The 20,286-nt window shown below is 37.3% G+C and overlaps 1 protein-coding gene across 5 annotated transcripts in view; it reads left to right on the top strand.

The window, feature by feature from the left end:
* SLC12A2 (solute carrier family 12 member 2) overlaps positions 1–20,286 on the top strand; it is a 66,415-nt gene that overhangs the window by 11,884 nt on the left and 34,245 nt on the right. For all 5 annotated transcript variants that reach the window (XR_015793671.1, XR_015793670.1, XM_088129776.1 and 2 more), the window contains exons 4-10: positions 531–606; positions 2,704–2,799; positions 8,095–8,234; positions 9,770–9,880; positions 12,250–12,358; positions 16,252–16,379; positions 16,459–16,543. Coding sequence is in view for 3 of the 5 variants with exons in the window: in XM_088129776.1 (XP_087985902.1) it covers positions 531–606; positions 2,704–2,799; positions 8,095–8,234; positions 9,770–9,880; positions 12,250–12,358; positions 16,252–16,379; positions 16,459–16,543 (745 nt within the window). In the remaining 2 variants the exon portion in view is untranslated. The remainder of the gene's footprint in view (positions 1–530; positions 607–2,703; positions 2,800–8,094; positions 8,235–9,769; positions 9,881–12,249; positions 12,359–16,251; positions 16,380–16,458; positions 16,544–20,286) is intronic.

Consider the following 20,286-nt stretch of genomic DNA (forward strand, 5'->3'; position numbering starts at 1 on the left):
ATCTAGAAATGTAATACATTTTTTATATAATCCATTGATTAGCTATTAATAATCATAGCTTTAAATAGTTTGCAACTAGCTTTAAAATCTGCCATCCTCTTGCATTCTGTTTTCTAATTAATTATTTTTATGTGTAAAGTAGAAACTTTTGCCTCTGTCTTAAGAATATAAGATAATGAACAGTGTCTTTATAGTAAGACATCAATTTATATTTATATAAAGTAGCTCTTTACAACTTGTAAGCCATCAACTCTAGTGAGGTTCTCACTGTATAGTAATAAAAGGAAGAGATAAAACAATATCTTCATTTGGCCATCAACTAAAAAAAAATATTATAATGAGCTTTTCTTGATGAAAAACATATTTGTATGTATTGTTAAAGTTAGGTTGGTTCCAAATTGCATCTTGAAAAGAATGCTTGAAAACCTGAGTTGCTTGGTTCTTCTGTAGAAAACGTTTAAGATGAACTGTTACAATTACTTCAAAAATCTAATTTTAATATAAATATTTTTACTCTGATGCTGGTATAGGTACGATGTATGTTGAATATCTGGGGTGTGATGCTCTTCATTCGACTATCCTGGATTGTAGGACAAGCTGGCATAGGTAATTGCTTCTGAACACCACATCTATATTATTTTGGCCACTACTAAAAGCCCTGTGACTTTTAACATCTGACAGGAATCTGAATTATAGAATTGAATTGCTGCTAAATGCCCATAAGTTTCTCAAAAAGGGAGAACTGAGAGGTTAAACATATGCTTTTTTTTGCAGACCTTTCCCATTTTGAGGGGTTGTTTCTGTAGTGAAAAGTGGAGGTATAATATACCTGAAAGATTAGTCCTATGTTTGATTCCCAGACTATTATGTAGACAGGTAGCAATTTTTCCTTTCCTTATTAGAAATTAGTCTCTGCTATGATTTCTACAAAAGCTGAAGTTTGCTCTTCACTTGAAAAGAATACAGAGCAATTGTTAAACCTGTTCCATCTGCTTTTTACTAGTAATATCTTTTATAGTCCCATTCTTAAACAAATGCTTGCATGTTTGACATTTATGCTACTTTTGTTACTTTTATATATTGAACTCAGTTGTTAACTATGTTCCATCAACTTGGCATCAACTCTTACTGACCACATAAATAGACTTTCTCCAGGTTGATCTGTCCCCAGCCTGGATCTTCAGGTCTTCCAACAGCATATCCATTATTGCTGTAATTGAGTCCCATCACCTTGCTGCTACTACTGTCATCTTCTCTTTCCTTCCACCTTTACCAGTGTTAGGGACTCCTAAAAATAGGATAATTTGAGCCTGGTTATTCGTACCTCAAGTGAGAATTCTTGATTGATTTGTTCTGTGTTCCATTTGTTTGTTTTCTTGGCTATTCATGGTATTCTCAAAAGTCTTCTCCAACACCTGTTCAAAATCATCAGTACTTTTCTATCCTGCTTCAGAGTCCAACTTTCACTTCCATGAGTGTCACAAAAAAAACAAACATTGCCTACACAATTCTGATCTTTATAGGCATAAATGTGTCATAGCATCTGACATATTCCAAGGCCTTCATTACTACCCTGCAAAGTGCTAGTCTGCAGCATATTTATTGGCTGCTGGATCCTGTACTGCTGATAGTCAATCCTAAAATGCAGAAGATATTCACCACTTCAGTTTATTCAGTTCTAAGGCTGGGTTACTGTACCTGTTGTCATTAGTTTGGTCGTCTTTATATTTAATTATACTCCCATTTTCTCATTGAGGTCCTTGACTTTCATTGCTAAATCTTGCTGGTCATTTGTATTTGTAGTTTTCAGAGTAGTGTCATCAACATAGCCCATATTATTGGTATTTATTTCTCCAGTTTTAAAACCATATTCATCATCTTCCGATCCAGCTTCCTTCAGTATATTTTGACATATAGACTAAATAGGAGAGAGAATTTAGCCTTTGCTGACCTGAGGCCTGTCTCTTTTGCCATGTTCCATCTGAACTGTGGGTTCCTGTTCTGTGGCTTTTGCATTTGAGAATGAGATGTTCTGAGATTCCCAATTTCCCAAGTACATATCATAGCATGACACATTTGTAGGCCTATCTGTAATCAATGAAGCATAGTGACTTATTTTTGGTAGTCTTTGGCTTTGTCAATTATCCAGCATGCCTCAGCAATAATGTCTCTTGTTTCTAAAATCTGCTTGAACGTATAGTATTTCTCTTTCCATATAAGATAATCTATTCAGTTTTGGATGATCGTAAGCATTATTTTGCTAGCAATGAAATTAAAGATACTGTGCAACAGTTTGCCGACCATGTTAAGCCTCCTTTCTTTGGTATTGGCATGTAAACTGATATTTTCCAATCTCTTGGCCACTGTGTCATTCCCCAGATTTGCTGGTATAGGCTAGAACCTTCAATAATTCTTTTTTGCTTTGCCATATTTCTGTAAATATTCCATCAGTTCATGTAGCCTTTCAGCTTGATAGTGACTGGACTGTTGACCTAATGTTATCATCTAGTACTAAAGGTTCTTGTAAATAGGCACTATCTTCTAAGGTAACTTGGATATTGACATCACTGTTATTCAGAATTTCAATACATTCTATCCATCATTGTTTGAAATCAGTAGTTAGCCTTTGTTAAATAATATGCATTTGTTTTAGGAAATTTATAGTTCTTATAAATAATCATAAGAATTATTTTTTCCTTACAGGACTTGCTGTCTTGGTTATTGCAATGGCCACTGTTGTAACTACTATCACAGGCTTGTCTACATCAGCAATAGCCACCAATGGTTTTGTGAGAGGAGGTAACATTTCATTAATACTTACATGATTAGTAGTCTTCAAATGTAGCTGATATAAATGATTTTTAATTCAATGTTTATATCAATATTTTTACAATAAATGTGATAATGCCCTATGTACGTAAATTTCCTCATAGAAAGCATTTTCTGCGTAATTTAAAGAAATGTTAAAGACTAGGGAATATATGATTGATATACATTCAACAGCAATTTGATGCAATAGCAAGAACAAAATATTAAGCTAGCTTGTCAGGTTCAGTTTATTTAAAAAAACATGTTTTTGGTGACTTGTTATAAAAGTCCTCTGCTCATCCTGAATGTTTTGCTTAGTAAGCCAGACAGTTACTTGCATGCAGTTTTATAGTTCTTTGGTTATAAGGAAAGTTCTAGAAAATATATCATAAAGTTAGCTGCTGTGATTCTGTCTGTCTATCTAGAGTTAGGTTTCTATTAGGTGTTGATCACTTAATAAACAGAGGCAGACATTTTCTTACAAGTGATTAATAATATTGATAATGATATTAATACTGTGCTTCTTTAAGACTTAATTTTTGCACATGAATATCAGAATTGGAATCAACAAATAGTACCAAAATATAAATATTCTAAATATATTTGGTATTGCTTAAATTTCACTGGAATTCATTTAGGCATGTATGGAATTGCAAATTAAGAGGATGATTCATAAGGAACATTTCTTGTAAATAGTAGAATTTCACCTTATTAATTTTTTCAATCAGTGATATAGTTTTAGTAATTTTAATCATTTTCTATAGTCAAATGTACTTTGTATAACAGTGTACTGTTCATTTGGAAGATAAATTTATGATCCTTGAAAATTTATTAAATAAAAATGAATATACATAGTTTGAATATGGTAAAGCCAATTTTTATAAATACAGTATTATATGATTAATACCTTCTAACAGGTAGAATTCTAATTTTTTTTGTATTAATATTGTTTTACTTAAATTAGCTAACCCACCTAATGGTAAGGATTCTATATTCCAGCAAGATGAAGCTTTCACAGTTTTTAATTTTTCAGAGTAAAGAAATCATTTTACAATGTTATATACCAAAAGGTGATGGATTTCAAGAACATAGGAATTGGATTGCTTCTTTTGTAACTGGGTAGGCCACTGAAGGTATTTCTGTGGCAGAAATGCAAAGTAGAAGGCATAAAGGAGAAAAAGTATAATTTCATGGTTTAAAGATGGTTTTGGATTCTATTCTGCTTTATATTCCTGGGCAGTAGAATTGGCCCGGTAAACTTTTTGCCTGCTTTAGCTAATTGACTAATTTTGTTCCAGCATTTATGTCATGTTATACTTGAATGCTCTTGTAGGACAAAGTCTGTAACTTCTCCTATAAGACCAAATACAGGAAACCACAAAAGTTACCAAATTTTTAGCAATAACTATGGCTAGTTATGAGGTACAGTCATTAAAAGCATAGAGGATATATCAGAGTAAAAATCTAGAAAAATTATAAAAAGCTATAAGATATAAAAATATATGAATTAAAAACAAAGTACATATAAGAAACAATCTAAAAGAAGGGGTAGGAGCATTAGATGGGTGTAGAGGAACATAAAAGGTTAGTATGTGGAAGACTACAGTGGGGCAAAAACGTATTTAGTCAGCCACCAATTGTGCAAGTTCTCCCACTTAAAAAGATGAGAGAGGCCTGTAATTTTCATCATAGGTATACCTCAACTATGAGAGACAAAATGGGGGGGAAAATCCAGAAAATCACATTGTCTGATTTTTAAAGAATTTATTTGCAAATCATGGTGGAAAATAAGTATTTGGTCAATATCAAAAGTTCATCTCAATACTTTCTTATATATCCTTTGTTGGCAATGACAGAGGTCAAACGTTTTCTGTAAGTCTTCACAAGGTTTTCACACACTGTTGCTGGTATTTTGGCCCATTCCCCCATGCAGATCTCCTCTAGAGCAGTGATGTTTTAGGGCTGTCGCTGGGCAACACGGACTTTCAACTCCCTCCAAAGGTTTTCCATGGGGTTGAGATCTGGAGACTGGCTAGGCCACTCCAGGACCTTGAAATGCTTCTTACGAAGCCACTCCTTCGTTGCCCGGGCGGTGTGTTTGGGATCATTGTCATGCTGAAAGACCCAGCCATGTTTCATCTTCAGTGCCCTTGCTGATGGAAGGAGGTGTTCACTCAAAATCTCACAATACATGGCCCCATACATTCTTTCCTTTACACGGATCAGTCATCCTGGTCCCTTTGCAGACAAACAGCCCCAAAGCATGATGTTTCCACCCCCATGCTTCACAGTAGGTATGGTGTTCTTTGGATGCAACTCAGCATTCTCTCTCCTCCAAACACAACGAGTTGAGTTTAGACCAAAACGTTCTACTTTGGTTTCATCTGACCATATGACATTCTCCCAATCCTCTTTTGGATCATCCAAATGCTCTCTTGCAAACTTCAGACGGGCCCAGACATGTACTGGCTTAAGCAGGGGGACACGCCTGGCACTGCAGGATTTGAGTCCCTGGCAGCGTAGTGTGTTACTGATGATAGCCTTTGTTACTTTGGTCCCAGCTCTCTGCAGGTCATTCACTAGGTCCCCCCATGTGATTCTGGGATTTTTGCTCACCGTTCTTGTGATCATTTTGACCCCATGGGGTGAGATCTTGCGTGGAGCCCCAGATCGAGGGAGATTATCAGTGGTCTTGTATGTCTTCCATTGTCTAATTATTGCTCCCACAGTTGATGTCTTCACACCAAGCTGCTTGCCTATTGCAGATTCAGTCTTCCCAGCCTGGAGCAGGTCTACAATTTTGTTCTGGTGTCCTTCAACAGCTCTTTGGTCTTGACCATAGTGGAGTTTGGAGTGTGACTGTTTGAGGTTGTGGACAGGTGTCTTTTATACTGATAACAAGGTCAAACAGGTGCCATTACTACAGGTAACGAGTGGAGGACAGAGGAGCCTCTTAAAGAAGTAGTTACAGGTCTGTGAGAGACAGACATCTTGCTTATTTGTAGGTGACCAAATACTTATTTTCCACCATGATTTGCAAATAAATTCTTTAAAAATCAGACAATGTGATTTTCTGGATTTTTTCCCCCATTTTGTCTCTCATAGTTGAGGTATACCTATGATGAAAATTACAGGCCTCTCTCATCTTTTTAAGTGGGAGAACTTGCACAATTGGTGGCTGACTAAATACTTTTTTGCCCCACTGTATATCAAGTTACAGAGCACTCTAATACAGGTAATCCTCACTTAACAAGTGCGCTGTTTAGCAACCATTTGAAGTTATGACAGCGCTGAAAAACTAACTTTATGATTGTCCTTACACTTAAAATCGTCGCAGGTCCTGCAGTCACGTGATTGAGATTTGGCCGCTTTGCAACTGGTGGGTGTTATGATTGTTGCAGTGTCCCATGGTCAGATGATCACCGTTTGTGTGCCTCACAGTGGCTTCTGACAAGCAAAGTCAATGGAGAAGCCAGCAGTAAAATCACTGTTGTCTTACTTAATGACTGCATTGCTTAGTGACAGATTTGCTGGTCCCAATTGTGGTCATTAAGCAAGGACTTTCTGTATCATGAACTAGGTGCAGATAGCACAGATCATCATTCTATGGATTTTGAGTTCTGCTGCACAGAACCTGGCGATATTGTATGTTGTAGCAGGCTGGTATCTGATAGCAGGGTGGTGTAAAATTGTTTTGTGCATTCTGGGTATTTATGCAGTAATGGTGAGATGAGGCTAGCACAAATGTCTCTAAGGTACAGGCACTGGAAAAGCACATGCTCTGTTGTTTCTTTCTGTCCAGAGTCACAGGGGCATTGTCTCTCTGAGTAAGGAATCTTCCTATATTGGCCTTTGAGGACAACTGAGGGGAGGGCATGAAATCATGCCAGAGTAAAGGCCCTTCAATGTTTAGGTATTTCGAGTTTAGTTAGGTATGCCATGGGGGAGGCAGAGTACCTGTTGGATTCACTGGCAATAAAGTTTGGGGTCTTGGCCAGATCCAGTTAGCACTCTGCATCTTCTACATGCTGTTTAGTAAGTGCTTTGGCCTGATCATATCTCATGCTGAGCAGAAGACCTGGAGAGAAGTCCAGGGATAAGATTTTAGTTGCTGCTGCCTGTTTCCATGTGGATTGAAAATCATCACTTATAGTTAATAGGGCAAGGCCAAGGGGAAAAAAAGAAAGTCTGAGCCAATAGTTAAGTATGGTCATCCATACTCTAGCCTCCACTTTCATGACGCCTGTTTCTAGGCACAGGGTAGCATTAGAGATACAATGTGGGACTTGAAGGGCTGATCTTAGAAATTTGGATTGTACAAATTCTAATGGTGCCAAATTGAAGAAAGCCCAGCTGGGCACCACAAAGAAGTTTTATTATTAGCTTGGTTTCAAATAATTTGAGTGCTGCAGGTATACAGCGGCCACCCCTTGTCTTAAGGAATTTAAGGATGGCAGATGAGTTCCTCTGTACATTTTCAGCAAGGTAATCCCCATGGGCTTTCCGACTGCCAGCAGAATGAAGGACTATCCCAAGGAATTTGAATCAGAAGACCTGCTCAGTCTTGTGGCCATTGATGTTCCAGGAATGGCTTTTAAGTCTTTTGGCAAATGCTGTGATTTTAGTTTTCTGATAATTGAGTTCTAGCTGGTCTTCCTTGCAGTACTGTGTTAGTGCTCTCAGTCCTTTTTTTAAGGCCAATAGGTGTTCTTGAAAGTATTGTTGGGCTGGTCCGGGTTCTTTTCTCGTCTCTGGGGGGATTGTTAGGTTGTAGAGACTAAGCCATATTTACTTAGCAGCTGCTCTTTGCATTTTTAAAATAGTGTACTTGTCATATAGTTTACTCCTTCATGTGACATTTTTGGAAAATAACATTTTTTAAAAGCTCTTGATGTGTATGCAAACAGATTTAAAGTGTTTTGGTAGATATTTAAAGGAATTTTCCTATATTTATTACCTGCATTGCCAGAAAACAGTGGGCTAGAAATAGAAATATGATTGGACAGTCAAGCAATATTTACTGTACATCAGTAATTCAGATGAACACATGCTGGCCATTCAGAATGTAATGCCACTTGACCTCACATAGAAAAGAATGGGGAAAATATTAATTTTTTTGAAATGTTTTGAAAGTAGTTTGCATACATATAATTCAGGACATCCTGTCCTTGTAATACCAGTTGGGAATGTTAATCAGTGCTTGTAGGACATAAGCGTAAATTCTGTGTATAAAAATATAATTTATATCAAAACTTCCCCCGGCTTACACTCTCTGTTCTTCTTTAGGAGGTGCATATTATCTCATTTCCAGAAGTTTGGGGCCAGAATTTGGTGGTGCAATAGGCTTGATCTTTGCATTTGCTAATGCTGTTGCTGTAGCCATGTATGTAGTTGGTTTTGCAGAAACTGTTGTTGAACTACTTAAGGTAAACTAATTCTTCTAGTGTGCTGTTTGTTGTCTTTCTATTTCACAGTCTGAACTTTACTAAGTGTTTTCTTCAGCACAACTCTACATTGGAATGATCTATAAGAACTGTTAAATACAGTGGTACCTCGGTTCATGAACTTAATTCGTTCTGTGACTCTGGTCGCGAACTGAATTGGTCACGAACTGAATCAAATTTTCCTATAAGGTTCAATGTAAATACGGTTAATCCGTTCTGACCCCTCCGAATTTGGTCGCCAACTGATTTTTGATCGCGTCCCGAATCAAATTTCCCCATAAGGTTCAATGTAATTACGGTTAATCTGTTCTGAACCATGTTTTTTTTTTTTTAAACTGCAAAAGTATGAAACAAAATATAGAACGAAGAGAGAGAACGCTAACCTTGCTCGACGTGACTTCTGGTGTGGAGGACAGGAAGGTGGGTGGGAAGGCGGATATTGCTTGGAGGGAGAGTCCCCCCCCCACAGGAAGCCGCGACCACGTGTCACGGGAGGGAAAATGGCCGTGGATCCTGTTCATAACCCGATCTGGCGTTCGCGAACGGAGGCAAAATTTTGCGAACAGGGCTGTTCGTGAACCGAATTGTTCGTGAACAGAAGCGTTCGTGAACCGAGGTATTACTGTATACTGCAAGTGTTGATAGAAAATCTCTTACTATATAACCAGTAGCTAATTTTTAAGGGAGGTGTAAGTCAGCTTGGATTTGATGATGTTAGAAGTGCAGTTGACAAATATTTGCTCAGATCAGCCTTAGATTATAATTTAATTATGTTTATTGGAAAACCTATGGAGGTCTTTGACTCATCAAAAAAGTTAGGCGGTCCCAGTAGAAATGGTGTTTATAGACCTGTGTAAAGTCTATAATTTAAACCAGTTACCCCATGCCTTATGGGAGATGTGCCTGCTTCACAGTTCCAGGAGACATGCTTTGTTCACTCAAAACCCCTTTGTGAAATGCCCTTTTTAGGTCTTTGCAACCCTAGAAATAATCATAATCTGGGATTTGATGCTGTGAAAGTTATTCAGTCATTTAATATTTTTCATTTACTAATTATTAATGACTGTAGTTTGTACTTTCCTTCCAAACCAGAATTGGAAAGAATCTAAAGTCTGGATTAGAGGGCAGAGGCAAGCCATATTTCATTGATGGCCTGCCTATGGGAAAATTAAGGCAACATGAAAATATAGAACCTGTATACTGGTGATTTATTTCTAAATCTGTGACTTGAATTTTTAAAGTTGTTAATCAATTCAAATACAGTGCAGTTAGAAAAGTTTAACATTAATCTCTATGAAGGTAATTCTTATAAAATAGAGCAAAATAAACTTCAACATTTGTACAAGCAGGATTTTCTGGAACGTTATATTTGACAGACTAGAATGGAGTTCTGTGTTCTTTCTTTCTAATATTCTTTCTAATCTTTTTTTAAACCTTTTTGAAAAATATGATTTTAGCTTATTGCAGGCTTTTAAAAATATTTTTAACTCTGTTACAATTGTCTCAATTTTTTGTAGGAACATGATATACTTATGTTGGATGTAGAAAACGATATCAGAATTATAGGAGCAATTACAATTGTTGTTTTATTAGGCATCTCGTTAGCAGGAATGGAATGGGAAGCTAAAGTAAGTAACTGATTTTAAAAATGATATTCTAAATAAGTAATATATGAAGATGTGCAAAGCAATAAGCATACATTCCAGAAACTGCTAGAATTAATATTCAGACATCTAGCAACAGGGCATTCTTGCAATAATATTTCTTTCCATCATATAGTTAAAATATAGAGATTATTTACATTGTCTGTTAATGTAGCTTTTCCATTAAAGTAATGGGAGGGGAGGATTATTCAAATATGACTGTTCTAGTCCTCTACAGCACAATTATCGGAGTTTTGTTGTGAATAAATAATCTGAACAAGCAGTAAGATTTGTGACAGTTCTTAAAGAATTGTGCCCCAAAAAAGGAAATGTATAATCCTATTGAAGGCTTTTCAAAAGCAAGTACTGTTCTTTTAATGCTGACAAAATTGTGCATAGGACTGCAGCCTCATTGTAACTAAAATAAAAAAAGATACTTTGGCACATATCTTTTAAATGGAGAAAAATAAACAGTGAAGATATGTCATTTTTGTTGACTGTATAATTGAGCCAGTTGTGAATTCAGCAAGAGTTTCTTGTGTGCTAATTGTGTGGAAACTGCAGTATGATGTAAGATTTGCATAATCCAATTTTGTAGACTTCAATAATCTGAACATGCTTGTTAATCTGCAGGGAGATAGACATTTTAGCATATCTCCGGTAATTGTCTCTAAACCTGCTCTGGAGCACAGAAAGATATCAACAAACTCCCTGGAAAATAGAAATACAGCCCCAAATCAATATTAATAAAATATTAATAGTGTATTATTTTATATTACTATTATTTTATCCCGCCTTTGTATTTATAACTCAAGGTGGTGAACATACCTAACATTCCTGCCTCCTATTTTCCCTACAACAACCCCGTGAAGTGGGTTGGGCTAAGAGAGGGCGACTAGCCCAAAGTCACCCAGCCAGCTTTCATGCTTAAGGGAGGCGTAGGACTCAGTTTCCTGGTTTCTAGGCCACCCACTACACCAAACTGGCTCTAATGCTAAATTATTCTAAACATATATCTTATGTCCATATGTACAGTTTGAATTCGTAGTAAGGTGTTGTCAAAAAAAAAAAAAAGCATTCTAATTCTTTGAGCCAGCAGTTTTGTAAATCAGTCCCAAGTTCATTTAGCCCAGTTTTTAATGCAGGTCAGTGCATTTTTCTGGTAGCAAGTGTTGCCTACAGAATATGAATTCTTCATCATCCATGTATGATTATGAAGATTTATATCATTTTCACTTTAATCAAATTACTCAAATCAGTTAGGTCAAGCCACAGAATCCATTACAAATGCAGTTTAAATGTTTATGTATTAAAAGACAGTATTTTTTCCTTATTTAAAAGAATGCCATGGCCCCAGCAAGCCTTCTGAAAGGGCACTTTTGTATAAGGATATATTATTTTCATTCTATAAATCTAAAAAATTTACCTCTTATATTCCTTTTTAAAAATACTTAAGATCTTAATATGATTTAGTTCACAATATTACTTCACTTACTTTCATCTAATAGAAATAAGAATGCTTGTGGTTGAAAATGTTTTGTAACAGAGATGACAATTCACCTAGGAATTTGCTGATATAGACATATTGTAACATGCATTACTTTTGCATTGCTTACATTAAAAACACTATACTATTGTGTAAGATACATTCATAAGATTTTTTAAAAATTACATTTTAGCACAGTGTGATAGCCATAGACATTATTTACCAGTGCATTGAAGGGGAGATCATGCCTTGAAGCTAATCCATGTACATATGAAACAAGTACAACATATGGAACATTGGAAAAAAAATGTTCATAAAAATGTGTTCAATTAAAAACGAATGTGGCTCAATTGAAGAGAGACCAGCATATCTAAAGAATTGTATTTTTAACATTTATATGGCTGCAAACTCAGTCAAAGTGACTCTGGGCAGCTTACCCCCCGCCCCCCAACAAAACCTAACATAAAGGCTACAAATCCACAATACATACATCTATGAACAATAATGAAACAATAAAGCAATAAAATGGTGATCCAAAGGGCAATAACACCATTATCCAGTCTCTGAACGATGACTAACTTTTTCCTTCTATTGTAAAAATCTGTCTCGGAGGCAGGTTTTTGACACCTTTGAGTAATTAGGTTACAGCTGATAGTGAAAAAAGATGAGCTATGCTTTTAGATTTCTTCAGGATGTAGGGATACTTTTAATAAGCAGACAGTACTAATTAAAAATAGAAATCACAAACCTTTCTCATTTCTGTTTCCGTCTTAACTAGTTGACAAATATAACTGCATATAGTGTTGGTCTTAATTTGAAGAATTTTTTTGTATTAATGATGTTGATATTAACACCTTCAAAATTATAGGCACAGATTGTTCTGCTGGTGATACTACTAGTAGCTATTGCTGACTTCATCATAGGAACATTTATTCCATTTGAGAACAAGAAGCCTAAAGGATTTTTTGGTTACAAAGGTAAGACAAAATTATAAAATAAAACTTTTCCCAAATGTAGTTTAAAACTTGTTATTTCACTTACGTTAGAATTGGCTATATTAGTATCACATTTATTTTTAACTAAAACCTTATATTCTAAGGAATATGTTAACTATTCCTTGTTTTGAAACATTAAGTGTTTGGCTTCTATATACAGTGGTGCCTCGGGTCACAAACACTTCTGTTCAGGACCAATTCGGGTCACGAACAGCTCCGGTCGCAAAATTTTGCCTCCGTTCACGAACGCCGGATCAGGTCACGAACAGGATCCGTGGCCATTTTCCCTCCCGTGACACGGTCCGTGGCCATTTCCCCACCCCTGACACGTGGTCCACGGCCATTTTTCCGCCCCTGACACGTGGTCCGCGGCCATTTTCCACCCCTGACAAGTGGTCCGTGGCCATTTTTCCGCCCCTGACACATGGTCCGCAGCCATTTTTCTGCCCCTGACACGTCCGCGGTCATTTTTCCGCCCCTGACATGTGGTCCCTGGCCATTTTCCGCCCCTGACACGTGGTCATAGGGAGGGGGACTCTCCCTCCAAGCAATAGCCGCCTCCCTGTCCTCCATGCCAGAATGGATTAACGGTAATTACATTGAACCTTATGGGAAAATTTGCTTCGGGTCACGACCAATTTGGGTTGCGACCAGAGTCACAGAACGAATTAAGTTTGTGAACCGAGGTTCCACTGTAGTATACTTTGATATGCAACCTAACTAGGTTTTCTACAAACCGTTGGAACAGATGAATATTGCAAAGCATTAGTGCTAAGAAGAATTGCTTTCCAAACTATGATTTAGAAATGTATTGTGCTGTTAGAAATCCCTTTGTATCTTCCAGCCATGCCAGTTCCTTTCCTACAGCCCATACTACAGGTGAAACTCGAAAAATTCGAATATCGTGCAAATATTCATGTATGTCAGTATGGCAACTCAAAAGGTGAAACCAATATATGAGATAGATGCATTACATGCAAAGCGAGATATGTCAAGCCTTACTTTGGTATAATTGTGATGATTATGGCGTACAGCTTATGAAAACCCCAAATTCACAATCTCAGAAAATTAGAATATTACATGACATCAATAACACAAGGATTGGAAATAGAACAATATCGGACCTCTGCAAAGTATAAGCATGCATATGTACTCAGTACTTGGTTTGGGCCCCTTTTGGAGCAATGACTGCTGCAATGCGGCGTGGCATGGATGCTATCAGCCTGTGGCACTGCTGAGGTATTATGGAAGACTAGGATGCTTCAATAGCGGCCTTCAGCTCCGCTGCATTGTTCAGTCTCATGTCCCTCATCTTTCTCTTGGCAGTGCCCCATAGATTCTCTATGGGGTTCAGGTCAGGTGAGTTTGCTGGCCAGTCAAGCACAGTAATCCCATGGTCATTGAACCAGGTTTTGGTACTTTTGGCAGTGTGGGCAGGTGCCACGTCCTGCTGGAAAATGAAGTCAGCATCCCCGTAAAGCTCATCTGCGGAAGGAAGCATGAAGTGTTCCAAAATCTCCTGGTAGACGGCTGCGTTGACCCTGGACTTAATGAAGCACAGTAGACCAACACCAGCAGATGACATGGCTCCCCAAATCAACACAGACTGTGGAAACTTCACACTGGACTTCAAGCATAGTGCATTGTGTGCGTCTCCATTCTTCCTCCAGACTCTGGGTCCTTGGTTCCCAAATGAGATGCAAAAGTTGCTCTCATCAGAAAAGAGGACTTTGGACCACTGGGCAACAGACCAGTTCTTTTTTTCTGTAGCCCAGGTAAGACGCTTCTGACGTTGTTTGTTGTTCAGGAGCAGCTTGACAAGAGGAATACGACATTTGAAGCCCATGTCCAGGATCCGTCTGTGTGTGGTGGCTCTTGATGCACTAACTCCAGCCTCAGTCCACTTCTTGTGAAAGTCCCCAACACTTTTGAATGGCCTTTTCCTGACAATCCTCTCCAGGCTGCGGTCATCCCTGCAGCTTGTGTACCTTTTTCTACCACACTTTTCCCTTCCACATAACCTTCTATTGATGTGCTTTGATACAGCACTTTGGGAACATCCAACTTCTTTTGCAATTACCTTTTGGGGCTTTCCCTCCTTATGGTGAAAATGATGATGATGGTTTTCTGCACAACTGTCAGGTCAGCAGTCTTTCCCATGCTTGTGATTCCTACTGAACCAGCCTGAGAGACCATTTAAAGGCTCAGGAACCCTTTGCAGGTGTTATGGATTCATTAGCTGATTAGAGTGGGACACTTTGAGCCTAGAATATTGAACCTTTTCACACTATTCTAATTTTCTGAGATTGTGAATTTGGGGTTTTCCTAAGCTGTACTCCATAATCATTACAATTATACCAAAGTAAGGCTTGACATATCTCGCTTTGCATGTAATGCATCTATCTCATATATTGGTTTCATCTTTTGAGTTGCCACACTGACATACATGAACATTTGCACGATATTCTAATTTTTCGAGTTTCACCTGTACTACTATTCTAGAAGGTCCCTTAAACCTGAGGAATGGCTTTTTGTAATGCTTTTTCTTGTGAGGAAAGTGTCAGTGTGTGAAGAGACTTTAGGAATTAATTTCAGTTTTATACCTTGCAAGATGACTGTTTTCAGAATCTGAATGGGAATGTGTGAGTTTTTTTCCCCAACAGTCTAGGATAACTTATTAGTAGCCTTGGGCCACTCATCTCTCAATTGAGGATTGTGGGCATAATGATGGTTGTCATAGAATGTGTATGAAAGTAGGTCCATTTTCCTCCAGCTTAGATGTAAAAGGAGTAAGTCATTCAACTTCTCCAAGATATGGATATCTTGTGCTCCTCACTCTTGAGATACTCCTAACCAGGTTTATTTATTTATTGTAAGAATACAGGTAGTCCTTGCGTAACTACTCTAATTGGGACTGGCAACTCCGCCGCTAAGCGAAGTGGTCGCTAAGTGGGAAATCATGTAACTGTGCTTTCTAGCTGGAAAGAGAGAAAGCTACTCAGTTTCACATCTTTGGCTTTTGTTTGCCTCCTAACCATTTCTCTGCCTTTTGGAATGCTCAAGTGCCTCCTTACTGTCTTGTACCCATCAAAAGCAATGCAACTGCACAGGCAGCCTGAGGCTAGGAGCTGCAGGTGCACTATGTATACAGCTTATTCTCTTGAAATCCCTTCCTCTCCAATCTCTCCACTCTTCAAGGGGGGGCAGAAGCAAATGATTTCTGTAGGCAATCTCTCCTTTACCTCACCCTTTCCCGCTGTTGGTGCAATCACATTGCTTTTGATGTGTAAAAGAGCAAACAGCTTACTCTCTTGCAATCCCTCCGTCTCCAATTTCTCTGCTATGCAAGGTGGGAAAAAAGAAAAAAATAACAGGTTAGGCAGGTACAGGACAATGCATGCTGACAGTAATGGTGATCACGACTAAGGGATGCTGCAAAGGTCGTAAATGGTTGTGAATAGTCAGTAGTTATTTTTTCAGCACTGTCATAACTTTGGTCACTGAACGAGTGGTTGATAAGTGAAGACTACCTGTTTGTTTTTTCCACTCAATATGTCTTGTATAATACTACAGCTTGTGTATCTATAATTGTATTTAGTTAATATCTGTGTTTTAGTTAATGATAGGAGAAAGATTATATGCAATATAAGGACATGCTGTCTTCATGACTTGGTGGAAGATTCATTGGGATATGCTGTATTTGTTAAAAAAAAATCACAGCACATCTTTAAAAAATATATCTTTCAGTTTGTTTTTTTCAGTTCATATGTAATTTTTCTAGCTTCATTGTAGTTTCTTCAGTGGAATAATAAATATGAACTTTATTGGACAACAGAATGCTAAAATATTCTTTTAAAATTTTTCTTTCCTAATAGCTGAAATATTTTCAGAAAATTTTGGACCAGATTTCAGAAAAGATCAAACTTTCTTTTCAGTATTTGCTATATTTTTCCCAGCTGCAACAGGCATTCTAGCTGGTGCAAATATCTCAGGTGATCTTGCGGTGAGTGATCATTAGTTATTTTGTTGCTATTCAGTCCGTTGGATTGTTCTTATGGTTCATAAATTCCAATTTTTTCCAGGATCCTCAATCAGCCATACCTAAAGGGACACTGCTAGCCATCTTAATCACTACATTGGTTTACATGGGAGTAGCAGTATCAGTAGGTAAGCAATTTTCACTTATAAATTACTTGAAGGTGATTTGATACTATATTTGTATACCATAATTGTTGTGTATTAAGGTAGAATGCATAGTGACTTTTTGAGATTTTCAGCACATGTATGCATAGTTTTTCCTGGGTTGGTTTTTATACTTTGAATTATTGTTTATTCTTTTTATAGAGACAGTCACCTTATAATTTACCAAATATAAAATCAGTGTTCTGTACCTATATACTGTGGGCCATCTTAAACTGACCCTCTAGTCCAGTTGGTATCCCCAAGTGTTTATATTTCTATACGGGCAAAAAAAGGGAAGGCAAGAACAAGTATTATAAATATTTTATATACTTTTAAAGAGAACAAAAAGATCAAGAAAACCCAGGTTGCAGTACAGGTAAATTGGTTGTTAAAACTTTCTAAAAATAGATTATAGATATTTTGAAGTCCTATCCTTTTTTCTTACAAATCATAATAGCCATTTAAGTAGAAATTCTCCCCAAAGCCAGACATTGTTTTTGCTTTTGCTTTTTATGGTATGTATGTTTTATGTTACTTACTTAGATTTTTATACTGCCACATACATTGATTTACAATGTATGTGACAGTATAAAAATCATACAATGATTTACAATGTATGTCATCTAGTTGGATTTCTGAGCAGTCCTTAGCTTTCCAAAATATCAGATTAGCTGTATTGTATACTAGAGCCAAGCATACTGAGCCAAGCCATCTTTTTGTAGGAAGTGATTAAAAGGTTGAATAAGACAGAAGAAGAATCATTGCTGAAGTCCTGTATTCCTCCCCTATAACATAAAAGGCAAACTTTTATGTAACAAAAAATACTTTGTAAAATTAGGTAAAATAAACCTAATTTTACCAGAGTTTAGTCAACAGATTTTTTTTATACTTGTGGAAATTGTTGCTTCTCTAAACTTGCTTGAAATTGGATTTATGAAGAACAACAGTGTTAATTACCAAGTTAATCTGATGCCTGTATGTTAGAAATAAGTTGGTAACAAGTTTCTTCTACCTAGTGCACGAAAAGTTATGCTTACTGATGCTTATATAGCATTTAAGAATCATATCATTCTAGAATAAGACATTTTCAGAATTCTGTTTCCCCAATTGAACAGGATAGAAGGTAAGGTGGGAAGATAGGGTCTGTAAAAATTCCCTCCTTCCCTTTCTTTCTTTGAATAAAATCTAGTAGATTCAATTGCCCTTTTGTGGATAAGGCCATTTCTGGATATAGACTCTTTTTGAACAAGCAAACAGTGTACTATTTCTAGCATGGTGTATGATGTGCTGTCGCAACCTCCACAGATGCAGTTTTGGGTGTGCGTGTGGGTTCACATAATATCACTGGACACTGAGAAGCAAGGGATTTGTCAGTTTTCATTCCCCCTTTCCAGCTCCATATTTGTATTAATATGTTTTATTTATTTATTTGAATTTATTAGCCACCCAACTCCAGTGTTTTGCATATATTATAAAGGCTAACAATTTGTAGTGTTCCAAAGTTTAAATACTGGGAGAAAAAGATTATTTCCAAATGTACTTATTTTTAAATTGTTTTCTTTTTGTTTAACTGCCATAAACTGTCCTATTAGAACTCTTCAGATGGCTGGGATTCAGCTCCCATAGTTTTCACAGAAGTCTAGGGGATATAATATACTTTTAGTTAAAGAAGGGAAAAGGCTAGTTTGCAAAGTATTTTTAATTAGAAAAATCATAATTTACAAATCTGGGTCTTTACTGGTATTTCAGGAGCTAAATTAGTGTGCAGTGTAATTGGCTGTTATTTTTCCTCCCCTGCCCCTACCCCTGCCCCTGCCCGTCAGAAGTTTTGAATCTTTTATTCTCAGGCCTCATTTGTTGTTATTCCAGGGAAAGTAGCTAATCTGTACATGAGCACAAGCTAAGGAGAATTTCCTTGCTTAAGTAACATAATATACAGTGGTACCTCGGGATACGAACGCCTCTACTAACGAACTTTTCGGGTTACGACCAGCTCCGGCCGCAAAAATTTACCTCGATGTGCGAACTCCGCCTCGGGGTACGGCCATTTTTCTGCCCCGACACGTCCGTGGCCATTTTCCCACCCCTGACACACGGTCCATGGCCGTTTTCCTGCCGCACCGTGCCCGGCCGTTTTCCTGCCGCGCCACGCCCGGCCGTTTTCCCGCCCCTGACGCGTGGTCCGCGGACGCCAGAACAGATTAACGGTAATTACATTGAACCTTATGAGAAAATTTGCTTTGGGGTGCGACCAAATTCAGAGGGCGGAACAGATTAACCGGATTTACATTGAACCCTGTGGGGAAATTTGCGTCGGGTTACGACCAACTCGGGATATGCCCAGAGTCACGGAACGGATTAAGTTCGTATCCCGAGGTACCACTGTATATTTGTGACCAAGGCTAACAGCATTGAATTGTTATTTGGATGCATTCAGTGGTGCACATTGATATATTAGCATGGAGTTACCACCTTAGTAGCCTTCTTATCATGTGTTCTAAACCTGACTTGTTAAATCAAAGAATAATCTAATATCCCAGAGCCACGTGTAATTGTTTACACCCTTCGGGGCCCCTTCAACCACAACTGTTAAAAATCAGTATGGTTTTCTGTCATTTGGAAGCAGGAAACACAACACAAAGAAATCCCCCTGAACTACCTTCCAAACTCCAGTGAACTGAAATAGATACATGCAAAACATTCATTTTTTTCCTGTAGATCATGCCATTCTGGAAGTGTTCCAGCGTATTTTATATATACTTAAAGTATTGAAAATCCTCTGCAATAAAGTTACAGTTTTGAAAATCTTGGCCCCACCTATATTTGTGAAAATGACCACATCCACTTTGGGCCATTATGTTTGAAGTGGTTGTAGGCCATCAAAAGACCTCTTATCCTTGCTTTAAATCATAAAGTCCTACATAACTGAGTTGATTTGTTTTTAAGTACTATAACAATTACACTTATTTTTATAGTTAGTAATGCACTAAATAAGTGGTTCTCGAAGACCCTTTCAGCGGGTCCATGAAGTCAAATAAATAAACATTTTAAAATTTCTCAGTTTTAATTTCTAATACAGTAAATATTGATAGCTGTAACCCACGTAAACCAATGCTCTTTGGTTGGACTCTCAATCATTTTTAAGGATGTAAAGGGGTCCTGAGACCAAAATGTTTGAGAACCACTACACTAAATGTTCAAGGAGAAATGGGATATAAAATGCCATTTATATATTTTGGTATCCTGAAGAGAACAATGTTGCTTGAAATCAATGAGCTTAAATATGATTATCATTGTGTTGGGTTATGGGAAAACATGCATGGACATACTAGAAAAACTGACTTAATAAAAAAAGGTGCATTTAAATTATATAGATTTGTGAACAATTCCAAACACAAATATGCGAAAGCTGTTTTTTTTTTTGTAATCAGTAGGGTATCTAAAATATTCTTAGATAAGTGTGATCCTGCAGAAATTGAGTCTCAGTAGGTATAGAACATACTTCAGTATATGTTTAAAGTTATCTTAAATTCTTAGATACAAATTACAGAATTTGTAATGGATAAGATGCTATAGCTTTCTTTTGATCTAGCAGGTCAACAATTGGATAGGAAAATATTCAGAGATCTTACTGCATGTACAGTGGTACCTTGGGTTACGAACGCCTCTGCTTACGAACTTTTCGGGTTGCGACCAGCTCCAGCTGCAAAAATTTACCTCAGTTTGCG

Source organism: Python bivittatus, unplaced genomic scaffold (genome assembly GCF_059951505.1).
Source record: "Python bivittatus isolate LINGU-HERP-01145 unplaced genomic scaffold, Pbiv_v1 ctg000850_np1212, whole genome shotgun sequence".
Lineage (NCBI taxonomy): Eukaryota > Metazoa > Chordata > Lepidosauria > Squamata > Pythonidae > Python > Python bivittatus.